This window comes from Dermacentor andersoni, chromosome 2, assembly GCF_023375885.2.
Source record: "Dermacentor andersoni chromosome 2, qqDerAnde1_hic_scaffold, whole genome shotgun sequence".
Lineage (NCBI taxonomy): Eukaryota > Metazoa > Arthropoda > Arachnida > Ixodida > Ixodidae > Dermacentor > Dermacentor andersoni.
The window spans coordinates 233,057,992-233,071,063 of NC_092815.1; the positions used below are offsets into that span (position 1 = coordinate 233,057,992).

The following is a 13,072-nucleotide window of genomic DNA, read 5'->3' on the forward strand; positions in this document are numbered from 1 at the left end:
TGCATCTTCACAGCTAGTCATTTCTCTTTCTTGTAATTAGAGGGTTTCACCATGCCGGATCCACCACCTTGCTCTTTGCGATATATACTTCAACCTGGACGACACAGAGCTGGAAGCTTTTATTTCACTTTCATTCCTTATGCCTTGAGGCAGATACTTTCGAGTCAAAAAAAGGAACGCCCGTTCCAACCGTCAATCACGGGGAAATATTATTGTGGTTTGCCGAAACTCTGGATAACAGCCATTCTCTAAACAATATGCCACCAGGTGCGTTGGCATGGATTTCTTCAAACTATTTTGATGTGCATCTCACCGCTAGTTTTGACTACGGCCAGCTTGTGCAACGCAATGCTTTTCGAACAAAACGGCAACGTGATGCACAATACCCATATGTGACAGCTTAGAAACTAGTCTCCCAAAATAATTGAATACTTTGCCTCCTAGCGTTCTGCTTTGCTTCCTACGCGTTTCTGGGTAAGAGAACGGATGCTACCCATACGCACATTTCGTGACGCTCCGTGAACGTAAGAAGAGCAGCAATGCAGTTATTGTTGAGCCTGGACGGTTTCTTTTTTCCCGTGCACCAAACTCGCTAGTGAACAAATGAAGTTACACTCGACTCTGCAGGGCCATAGTCACTTGGAAACAGCGGCGGTTCTCAAAGCATCAGAACACCCCAGTGTAAGAGATGACTTTTCATGTTAACATACGCTGTCCATCTTATTCCTATAGAAATATGAGAATGTCGTCTAAATACACGAAGTGTGTTTGCTTTCCGCGCCAACATGAAAGTCAATGTGATGAGAATACACGCACAAGAATGTCTATTCAATGTCAGTACCATACTCATTTTGGCACACAGTTGTCAGCTTTTCTTCAAATCGTTCTGAAACAATAGTGCAATATTTAACCCACTTTACCATGCTGTCTGAAAGCTCACCGTTATCATTAAAAAGAAAGGTGTACAATCAATGCATTCTACCGGTGCTGACATACGGGGCAGGAACTTGGAGACAGACAAAGAAGCTCGAAAACAAGTTAAGAACCGCGAAAAGAGCGATGGAACAAATAATGTTAGGCATAAGGTTAAGAGACGGGAAGAGAGCGGTGTGGATCAAAGAGCAAGCAGGGATTGCCGATGTTCTGATTGACATTAAGAGAAAGCAATGAAGCTGACCAGGTCCGGCAAGGCGTAGGTAAGATAACCAGTGGACCATTAGGGTTACAGAATGGGTGTCAAGAGGAGAGAAGCGCAGTCGACGACGGCAGGAGACTAGGTGGAGTGATGAAATTAAGAAATTCGCAGGAGGTAGCTTGAATTGGTTGGCGCCGGACAGGGGTAATTGGACATCGCAGGGAGATCGCCTTCGTCCTGCAGTGGACATAAAGTAGGCTGATTATGACTATGATGATGATGATGATGATGACAATGATGACAGTTTTTTTACCTCATTTTCTACTATACAAGCAAAAACAACAATCTACCAAAGTACCGCTACGAATGAAGCAGTATTATTTACATAAAGCGCTACGCAATTTAGCTACTGGAATTGAACATTCGTTTGGGGTGCACCATTCGGGCTATAACTGTTGTGCATATCTGCTGAGAAAACGGGAAGAAACGTACGCGTACACATTCAAGTGTTCTGTGCATTCAATTGTTGCGTGCAATCTGTCATCGTTATGAGCTTAAGCTTACATTTTCAACGGGTATTACGAACAGACAACAAAGACGGTTATTTGAGGCTTGGCACACACGAACAAAAAATATGTATCAGTCAACCATCGCTTGCATTGCATGAAAAGATAACACATTTTTTCTAATGAATTAACAATACTAATATTTTAATTCGTATGACCAGATATGTTCTGTATTTTTATTCAATGCCAAGTTTACAACCGGCGCTTGTGTTCACCATGTCTTTTTTTATAGAGCGTTATTTTTTGTATGACATTATGAAAAAGGCAGCGGAAGCTTAATACGGACCAAAAAATGCCCATGTTTGTTCCATCACGGACATTTCGGCCCTAGCTCTTGAAAATTCACTCATAGAATTTAGTGTTTCAGGCTTGTCACCAACATAATTGCCAAGTTACTGGAAGATAAATAAGATTGCGCATAACTTCGAAGATTCAACAGGCATTCGCGGTCGGCAATACATGAAAAAAATGGCATATTTAACTGCAGCTGACGCCTATGAAATGCGGAGCATTCACAATTTGTAGACAAGGGCTGTATGACTAATGTAACTGCTGCATAGTGAACGGTTAGGTACAGATTGTAAACTGCGTTGTTTATATTTACAGTAAGTAAGGCAACTATGTTCCGAATGGCAAAACATGAGATTAAAGGCAAACTAAAATCCAGTGGCACACATCGAGCCGTCCCAGTGGCACATAATGTTAGTCTTCGCAATCAGCGGAATCGGCCACCAAAATGGCGAGATACTCCGTCCGCCCACCTATAGCTGCGAAAAAAGTCGCTTTACTCGGAGACTAAAGCTTCTCATTTAAAAATATATATAACGTGGTCTTATTGCAATGATGCCTGCAGAACATGACCAAAAAGTGTTCATTTACGCAAAAAAATTTATGCTGTTTTGAACAATGAAGCGTTCGGCAAACTTCCAAAAATTATTTATATCATAAAATTAGCAGACAATGAAAGAAGGATACGAGAAACTACGTGTTGTGTATTGAACCCTTTTAAATATAACAAGCCGAGTATGACGAGGCCACCTTTGAGGAAGATAGGTCCTACTATCGAAACGTTGGACAGCCTTTCTGAGGCACCTTATCCCTGTTTATAACCTTTATAGCACAGTGTGCTACTGCAACTGTTAGCACCATTCTTTATTTTAGTTCATTAGTAAGTCACAGGGAATTTGTTAGTTTTATAATGAGAAATATTTAGTCATTGAGTCCCACTCCTCGGAGCCAACGGCACTCAATGGTACGCATTCTCTCGAGCGACTTGGTAATGAAAGTGAAATCATGGCTTCGGTTGTTTGGACCATTTCCAAGAACTTATCCCTTGATCACTCACCGTATATTTATCCCAGCTCTAAAGACGGCACAGCTGGCACCACAAGCGTGATGTTTGAACGCCGTACTGTGCAAGAACTTCAACCTCTCCTTTTTTCAGATTGTGCGTAACCGACTAGAACTGTTTTATTTTCTCTCAAAGAAAGAGAAAGGTGTACTCATGACTTTTTAATGGTAATATTCTTCTTGTCTGATTTTCGCCATGTGTTTGCGTCTATGTACAGGATCACGGGAACTACGAATTTGGATTCAATATCGAGGGCCTATCGTGGGACCAATTCCAGCAAGAATCCGGTGACGCACTTGGCCGCAAGACGGGTGCCTATGGTTTTCGCGATAACGACGGTCGCCTCAGGCTCGTCGAATACGTGGCCGACGAGCTTGGATTCCGGGTAAAGGTTCAGACCAACGAGCCTGGAACTCAAGACACCGCAATGCCTTCTGCAGTCATAGACGCAAAGACCCCTGCCTCAAGCGTCGCACCCGATGCTCCTGCATCGACGTCGTCTTCGACGCCTCTGGAGAGCACCCGCGAACCGATCGTATCTCCGCCGCCAGCACGACTACTAAGACGACTCTCGCCCTTGCCTCCTATGCTTCCACGCAGCTTGGCTGCTGCCATGGTAAGCAAGGTTCCCTCCGCCAGTGAGCCAGATACGAAAGCCGTGAAAATCTCCGGCCGCTATGTCGACGCACAGGAACCGCAGCGAGAGCAAACGTCGTCGACTCTCAGGCTTCCGCCCGCCAAGAGCCTATCCGAGAAGTTCGAGACTCCGCTGTTGCCTACAGGAGCAGTGAAGATGGACTCTCACCCTGCTCTCCGTCAGTACAGCCCTAATATATTCCAGCTCGGACGACCCGTGTACCTAGGGCACGCTGCACCCGCGCCATACTATCAGAACCATCCTAACCAATACCATCACTCGGCCGCTGGTCCGTCGGCTGCTGGCGTGCCGTACCCACCGCCGCCTCAGCCGAGAGACAATCGTGCCAAGGGTGCAGCCCTTGTGCCGAAAGAAGTGAACGGCAAAATAGTGCCTCAGGTGGCCCTGATCAGAGCTGACGGCAGCCTGTCGACCGACGAGCCGTACCCAGCCGGCGCGTACCCTCAGCGACCACACCAGGGACCGCGGCCGCACTCGAACATGTACCATCGGCCATCGTTGCCGCTTCCTGGTTCGCAACTATTCTCGAGCCACCAGAACACGCAAAACGTCGGAAACATATTTCCCATCAACACGGTGCACCCAGGGAGTCTAGGCTTCCCTGCGGAGCCATTCCCATTTTACGGTCCCGGAGGCGACTACGGTCAGAGTGGCGCGTCGTTACTGCCACCGCAACAGCAGCAGCTGCCACCTTCTGTTCCCGGCTACCAGCCGCTTCCTCAAGGGCTCACCGTCAACTACTTCCTAGCCAACTCACTTCCGCTCGCCGGTCGACCAGTGCAAGCAGCGCAGGCGGTCCAACCACAGCCTCGACCCAATCAACAATCACTCCTTCCGCAGCTGCAGCGACCCCGCGTCATCGATCCAGCGTACCTCTCACAAAGGGTAGATTCCGTACCTTTGCACGCGGCGCCACTAGCGCCACACCAGTCACAATCCGTGGTGCCCTCATTGTCTGATGGACCGCAGCTCTTGTACGGCCAGAGACTGTACCCGCAGGCTCGCCAGAGCTTCGGCTTTCAGGGAGCCATTCCTTACCGCTCTTCTCGTGGCGCACCTGCCGTTCAAGAAGAGTACGTGTCGTCGCCTACGCTTGCTTTGCAGGACGACTACGCGCGTCGGCTGCCCCCTTCGTACGCCTCGCAGCAGCGGCAACACGAGGCAGTGCCAGCAGCTTGAGTGGAAGTGTTCCTGTTGACTCCCACACAGACTGGCGCGGCACCAGAGTCGTCTTTGTTCGTGGACGAGACCACTAAACGGGCTACAAGTGGTTCCTATTTGGAGGTCGCTGCCTAAGACGCCGCGCATTGTGCAATCACATTTTATTACGTCTGAGTAGTAAACAACAGGCGTGCAACGTTTCGCGCAAGTCGCCGGGCAGTGCATGTCACGTATCCGTGTACAGAGATGTGGCGCGTATTCCTCGATTGCATTGACTGCTAGTGTCCTGGGCCTAAAGAGAGTTAGGGCGCTATGAGGAAAATATTTATGGATTTCTTGTTTTTCGTAATCATTGTGTCCATCCCATAAATGCACATGACGTTTAATTCATGCTCAAAAGCACCGCCCTCACCTACTTTGCTTTGCTTTACTGTCTTTATTTATAGCACGTGGGTGAAACGGCTGTACATGGAGGAACATTATCAGCGGGCTCGCGCTTAGCAGACCAGTTTTAAAGCACATTCAGCAGTCATCGAATCATAGCTTGGAGTATAGTACGGCATATTCGGAGTCAGTGAGAGGTTCAATAAAACAAATGTCAATCATTACTATTGCGGTATGGCTACGAGAGACATCCTCTCAGCAGCGGCAAACATACTTCCTCACCACGTGCTACCACAAGCTTCCAAAGATATACGTAACGGCTAGTCCCCTGCGGGTTACTTCTCAAGTGAGGAAGGTCGATGCATTGTGCAACGCCCTCGCCTGGGTCACCGCTTCCGCTCTTTGACTTTCAAATCTGGGAGGGATATGCTGGACGCCTGGGATTTAAATGAGGATCCGGTCTGTTAACCACGGGACGGGGCCTTCGGCTGGACATAGTTTCAGGGTTGAGCTCCCCGATGCGAGCAAGTCATAAATGCAGCAAAGGCTTTTCACACATCAAGGCTGTGGACTCTCGGTGGCGCAATACCAGAAACAAACGGCGCGGTTATAGTTCTCAGTTTGTGTACATTGTGTGCATGACTATGTTGTGTTGTAAATAAAGAAAACAAAACGCTTACGCTCTTGTGATACTGTCTTCCTCGTCAACTGTGACTGGCTTAGAGCAGTGATGCGCTCAGGAACTTGCATGGCGGCCTCTAAGGCTGAAGCTGTAGCGAAGGTTTGTATCTTCAAGTCAAATCTACCGCTGAAATGTTCGTTCACAATATTCTGTAAAAGCTTCGATCTACTCCAGGAAGTTTGCAAAGAACAGAGAGCCAACATGTGAAACGAGTTCTCTTCCCATCAATAATAATTCTAATAATGGAAAAGCGCCGTTCGAGAACGTATTCTCACGATACGTTCCCTATTTTCGCTTCCCAACTACGGTCGAGGGTCTCCGGGACCAGATTAAGAGGCCACACTACACGTAAATGCGTCTTGCAATTTACAAATGGTTGTTGGCGAGTTATGCTACTGTCTGCGTCTAATTGTTAGGCTCTCAGCAAGTAGCCGATACAGGAAAGCATCATTAATATATACTGCATTATAAATAACCAACTGACATCTTTCTTCTCTCTTCTTTCTTTTTTGTTTGCACAGCGCCCAGAGAAACTGTTGCGATGAGCTGCAACACATATTTTTGCAGTAAGTGGTCAATATCACAATTAAGTCCTCATAAGAAACACTTAGCGTAATCCACCCGCATGTTAAATGTTTGCGATATATCAAGAAATTCTTGCATCTACGTTTGATTCACAATGCTTGTCAATTAAGAGACATTTCATTGTGGGAGCCGTTATGCGTTGACGGAACACCTTTATCAATGCCTCAAATTTAAGACCCCCGTGAATAACTGTGAGAGAATTCAAGCCGTTTTGATGGTAGCGTCGGAAATACTAGAGCTAGCATTTCTTGTATTGCTGCTTAACAGGGTGATTTCCACGAGTCTAAGCCTGCGACTCTAGTGACACGAGCACAAAGGGACGTCGTCCTTCAACGAAACGGGCATTTCTGCTGCCCAAAGCGCAGGTGTCGACTCCGAAGCCGCTGCCGTAAATGGCGCAAGATTGAGAACTCTTCAGCTTGTTGATGCATAATTTTCCGCGAGTGTACAAAACACATTTCGAGCGTATCGTATCCGTCGTGTCCGGCGAGCGGACATGCGAGGGTGCGCACGTCACGTGGGTGGCCGGGAACGAGCGCCGCGCGGCGGCCCCGCCGGCTCGCTCGGTTCCGGCCGCCCCTCTCGGCGATCGTCGGCGCCGACGCCGCTCGGCCGGTCGGCCGCTCGTTCCCGCTGCGCGTCCAGCCCCGAGGCACCGACAGGCGACACAGCACTTCTCCGGGGCCCGGCTCTGAGGACGTTCTGAAATAGAAAGACCCGTACAATGTACACTCGACATTTCGTGACGGACGATAAAATATTTCCACGGAGCATTTACCATTTAAAACGCAGGCATTAGTCATAGAATTCGCAATAAGAGATTACATTGAGGCAGCCTGCTCATCAATTAGTCTTCTAACGGAGCAGAATATTGTCACGTGGTAGTGACGTTAAAGAACACAGTAGCAGTACTGTGAAAGACAAAACTAGCTTTTATTGGGCGAACCTGTGCCCACAAAACAGGCTACACTTAAAGTACAACGATAGCGGCGAACACAGTCGGCGATCGTCGAAAATCTGATCAGCGGGTCAAGCGCGTCGGCTTTTATAGAGCAGTCATCGAATGTTCCAGACTAATCGTTGGGACCCGCGTGCCTTCCACAAAGTTCTACACCATTCGCGTCATGTGATGAAATCAGATAACATAAGGTTCGGCGAGAACAGACAGCGGATAGAAGCATCGATAACTTTCCAGAAACTTCGGATACATGCAGGCGCGTCCCGCGCTGTGCGATAACATTTGTTAGGCGGCGAAACGTGGTCGGCCGATAAAGATAAGTACACGTGTCATTACCCCCCTCTTAAAGCATCGACCCGATGCTGCAAACAAGCGAAAGTAATAAACAAAAGCACTCGTAGCAAAGAAAACAACAAAAATAAGGAAGTTCGTCAGCGTCCGTAAAAGGGTTTAAGGCGCACCACGTGGACCACTTCAGATCGTGCGCGGCGCCGCTGTGAATGCGAAATGCCGTCTGGCACGACCTCATAGTCCAGAGCACCAATACGTCGGACGACCTTGTAGGGTCCGAAATAGCGTCGGAGTAGTTTTTCACTGAGTCCTCGTCGGCGTATCGGGGTCCATACCCAAACGCGGTCGCCGGGCTGGTACTCGACGAAGGGTCGTCGGAGGTTGTAGTGTCGGCTGTCGGTCCTCTGCTGGTTCTTGGTCCGCAGGCGGGCGAGCTGTCGGGCTTCTTCGGCGCGCTGGAGATAGGTAGCGACGTCAAGATTTTCCTCGTCAGTGACGTGCGGCAGCATGGCGTCGAGCGTCGTCGTCGGGTTCCTGCCGTAAACCAGCTTAAATGGCGTGATCTGTGTTGTTTCTTGCACCGCGGTGTTGTAAGCGAAGGTTACATACGGCAGGACCGCGTCCCACGTCTTGTGCTCAACGTCGACGTACATCGCCAGCATGTCGGCGAGGGTCTTGTTCAGGCGTTCCGTGAGACCATTCGTCTGCGTATGGTAGGCAGTTGTCCTCCTGTGGCTTGTTTGGTTATTGGCAAATAGAAGTCGACGAAAGAGATCGCGAAAAGACCGCCTTCATCACCCCAGACGGCCTCTACGAGTTCAAGGTTATGCCATTTGGACTGTGCTCGGCGCCTGCAACGTTCCAGCGCGTGATGGACACGGTTTTAGCAGGATTGAAGTGGCAGACCTGTCTCGTTTACTTGGATGACGTCGTTGTATTCGCCGGAAATTTCGACGATCACCTTAGGCGGCTTGCCACAGTACTAGAGGCCATCAAGTCATCAGGGCTCACTCTGAAACCAGAAAAGTGCCGCTTCGCTTAGCACCTCCACCAGATGTCACGTGGTAGTGACGTTAAAGAACACAGTAGCAGTACTGTGAAAGACAAAACTAGCTTTTATTGGGCGAACCTGTGCCCACAAAACAGGCTACACTTAATGTACAACGATAGCTGCGAACACAGTCGGCGATCGTCGAAAATCTGATCAGCGGGTCAAGCGCGTCGGCTTTTATAGAGCAGTCATCGAATGTTCCAGACTAATCGTTGGGACCCGCGTGCATTCCACAAAGTTCTACACCATTCGCGTCATGTGATGAAATCAGATAACATAAGGTTCGGCGACAACAGACAGCGGATAGAAGGATCGATAACTTTCCAGAAACTTCGGATACATGCAGGCGCGTCCCGCGCTGTGCGATAACATTTGTTAGGCGGCGAATCGTGTTCGGCCGATAAAGATAAGTACACGTGGCAATACGTGGTTTAACGTATTCGATGTGGTACTGCAATCGAGAATATAGGAGAGTGCGTGCTAGTAAAGGTCGCTTTAATTGTGTTTGCGGGCACTAAAACCGTTGTTCCCGCCACAGAAAGGCATATTTAGACTCTGAAGTGCAGCTCAAATTTTTATAACTGACTGACCGTTTATAATAAAGAGAGCACTAAACAATGTAACGCACGTTAACTTCATTCATCTGGTCGCCAAGCTGAACACGTCGGACCTCCCCATATACGAACCACGACATACTGTATACCGGGTGTACTTTTCACGCGACAGCGTTAAGCGCCCCGTGTTCCGCATCGAGCGTCGACTGTCATTTCGCTAAAAATGGTTACGGACCACTCTTACCCAACCGCGCAGGCCCTACGGGTAGCGCAGACACGTTACTGAACTAATTGAGTTTCCCAAAGTAAAATACGTCAGAAAAGTCGTAAAGAACGACTTGCGCACAGCCTACAGGCAGCGTACGTACGTAAGAGCTCCAGCAGCGTTTACGTACAGCGCATGCGCAGTGTGGAGCACGCAACGCTAACGCTAGCTCTCTGCGTTTGCTGTTTTACGCTATACTAAAACTGTCTATTATCAGGATTTAGCGGTGAACGCTAAGGCACGCAAAGGGAGCCTTACGTACGGCAACATGGCGGTGCCAGTCGAAGTGAGAGCTGCCCGCTTCGGATCTATCGAGTCGTCGGCCTACACTGTTCGGCTCATTCATTCCCAACTAATGCTCGTGTTCGCTTTAGATTTGTGCGATGATGCTTCGACAGCGGCGTACGGGTGACAAATGGACGCTGTTTACGATATACGTTCTCGTTTAGCGGCGCAGTAGGCTTAACGAGTAGCTTTGCTCATGTTTGCTGTATCCGCCTCGAGATGGCGCCCAAGTGTATTTCGCTCGTTCGCTTGGTGTAAAGCCGCATGTCAAGCCGATGCACGTCACGTTTTCCGCGGCAAAAGAAAGTAGTGTGATCGGTGCAGTGGTCACAATGCGTGTGCGCTTTACTAACGACGACGACATGAACCTCCTGAACGAGGTTTTAGCCTTGAACCCATTCGGGCAGACTTCAAGATTGTCGTCTGTTGCAAAAAAGTGGAAAGAAGTGGGAAATCCGCTATCTGAAAGCGAAATTGCCGGCGAAACGTCCCCTCCGGAATGCACCTCGATATTGAACAGGCTGCCTCTTGAGAACACGTACAACCTGCGCGGTCGCTCTCGTTCCCAAAGCATGAGGGCGTCTATGTCATCCCAACTTAGAAAGTACAGGTAATATGGGTCCCACAGAACACTCGATCGCGGCATGCTATGAATAATCAGCGTGTTTCGCGACTCTCGACAAAACAACACTGAAACCAAACACCTACATGCGTAATTAACGCAGCGACTGTGGCTTTGGGCAAGCTTGACTTAGGGGCACACTTGCGGATTCGGCATTGGATTAGCTCGACATTTCTTATGGATTTGGCTTGCCAGTATTTGGTGTTTTTACATCTAGATGGCGCCGTATATGTTTGCGCTAACGTTAGCGCCTTTCTCCGTTCCGCTATTTTAAAACACTACCTTGTGCCGCGCAGTGCAGCCTTTCTTTGCGTTAGAGTTGCGTCGCACGCTAACGCAAGCGTTTTACGCTATACTAAAACCGTCTAATGCTACGCGCGTGTGTGTATACGTCTCAGGACATGCTATGCACTCAGCGCCTGTTTGTCTTGTTTTCCCTGTTTCAGTCGAAGAGTGCCTGAAACTATGGAAGCGGCTGAGGGACCGCTATACTCGTGAACTGAAAGCTATAGAAGCGACGAAAAGGAGTGGCAGCGGCTACGTGTCTGTGTTATGTAGAGAGAGAGACCTGTTAAAGCGGGAGACTCAGGGTCCGATTCGGTGTCCGATCCGGCGTCCGACGAGCCGGAACGGCAGCCGGAATCGAGGTGTTTTGCCGTGCCGAAGCGTCGAATTGGACGTCCGGCGTGCGGCAAACCGGGCAGATTTTCATCGTCCGACGCGACCGGCAACCACACCGTCGTCTGGCCACAGCCAATGACAACGCGGCTGGCATGTGACGTTCTCCGACGTTCCCTCCACGGAGGCGGCGCTGGCTGGCCGGTTTATCGCAGTTTTTTTTTTTCCTTGCCTGCCGCAGTTTGTTTCCGACAAGAAATAGTTACCAGTTCAGTGAAATTATCTCGAACGTGTGCCTCTTATGCAAAGCAGCGCCTAGTACACTAGCACTAAGCTACTGGCGAGATCGGGAGCCGCGACGCGAGAGCATTTCGCGGGCAGACATTCCACACCGACCGTCTGAGCGACGCTGTTCGCTTCGCTTGCATGTTTGCCCTTCGCAACGGCTGCGTCGAGTAAACCAATTGTATTTAATTACGGGTGACCTAAGTGTACAGTGTTATTTGTTTTGGTAAACATAAGCGCTCTTCGACGAGCTCGGGTTGGATCGTAAGCGCCGTCTGCCTAGCTATAGCCTACCGGCCCTATCGCTGGCTGTTAGCGAAGTCGTCAGTAGACAACGCGCCGTCGTGAAGTGTTCTGTGACTTGCAGGGGCATGATTTTATTGACAGTGTTCGTGTAAAGCGAAGCAGTGTTGTGCAGAGTTGTTTGTATTGCGTTTCTCGACGTGGCTATGAAGTCGAGCTGGAGGGCTGGGTCTGGGCGGAGCTTACGCGCCATTCAATCTTTCGGATGCACGCACCGTGTGCCCCGAATCGTCGTATGCCGCATGCCGGAGCATGCGGCGCCGCACGTCGGATCGGACGCCGAATCGTACCGTGTGTCTCCTGCTTAATGTTTCGTCTTGCGGAATGTGTCTACGTCCGTGCCATCGCCGAGCAACAGTCCGGTGCGCGGTGGCAATCGCTACCGGCAGAGAAAGCGCGCGAAAAGATTTGTTTCGATGTTCCACGACAGGCGGCACGGAGCGGCGTGGTGTTCTGCGCATGCGCTACTCCAGCTGCGCAGGTGCGCGGCGTTGTACTGTAGGGGGACGGATTTACGCCTGACGCGGCGTAGCCGACCTGGCGCGCCGTAGCGCCACCATCGCGCGCGCGCGCGCCGGGTCGCGTATTTTCATCCGCTAGCAGCTACAACGGGGCGTGCCACTTTTGACGGAGCTCGACGTTTCTGCGCAGGCGCGAGTAAGAGCGGGCGCGAGAGAGAAAATCTGGGGGCTTTTGCTCCTTGAATATATGACTCAGCCTAGGCACTACGGAGGAGGTTTCTTAGATTGCGTTGTATTCGTTTGTCCCCTGACATGCCAGCATTGCGGAGTTCGGTCGAGTTGGTTTATACGCTCCGCCGCTGGCTGCCCGCGCGGTGAGGCAGTGGGCGCGGACGCCGCTTGGTGATCGCTGTGTCTGAAGGGACAATGTTCTGACTGGTGTTTTATAAGTCACGGGTCGAATTTTTCGTCGCGACGATAGATCGGATTTTTTACAAGCACTGCTCCAGGAGGGCACATGTAACCGGCAAACGGAGGCCTCAGGAGAGCACCTGAGGTTATATTAAAGCAGGCGGCGCAGGATCTCCGGGGCACCCAAGCGGTAGCGGGGGGATCAAAGCTGGAAGCCGGGCGGCCCGTGGGTTGGGGCCGCAGAGGCCGAAGCGTGCCTGGGGGTGTTCGCATAAAACATTGGCTGTCCGCGATAGCGGACAGCCGATCTTATACTCCCCTGGCACGCGCAGGCCTCTGCGAGCCCCAACCCACGGACCAGTCCGGCTTCTAGCTTTGATATCCCCGTTGCCGCTTTGGTGTCCTGGAGGCGCCGCCAATAATGCGAAATAATGACACGCTGTTTT

The 13,072-nt window shown here is 50.2% G+C and overlaps 2 protein-coding genes across 3 annotated transcripts in view; one reads left to right on the plus strand and one right to left on the minus strand.

The window, feature by feature from the left end:
- LOC126539953 (uncharacterized) overlaps positions 1 to 5,934 on the plus strand; it is a 117,188-nt gene extending 111,254 nt beyond the window's left edge. Inside the window, exon 3 of the mRNA XM_050186780.3 lies at positions 3,270 to 5,934. Within this exon, the coding sequence (XP_050042737.1) occupies positions 3,270 to 4,889 (1,620 nt within the window). The 3' untranslated portion in view covers positions 4,890 to 5,934. The remainder of the gene's footprint in view (positions 1 to 3,269) is intronic.
- Positions 5,935 to 6,308: 374 nt separating this feature from the next.
- Positions 6,309 to 13,072, minus strand: part of LOC126539808 (uncharacterized) — a 94,664-nt gene continuing 87,900 nt past the window's right edge. The window contains exon 6 of one of the 2 annotated variants that reach the window (XM_055075741.2): positions 6,309 to 7,224. In XM_055075741.2, the coding sequence (XP_054931716.1) occupies positions 7,036 to 7,224 (189 nt within the window). In that variant the 3' untranslated portion in view covers positions 6,309 to 7,035. The remainder of the gene's footprint in view (positions 7,225 to 13,072) is intronic. The other variant, XM_055075742.2, reaches the window with a different exon arrangement.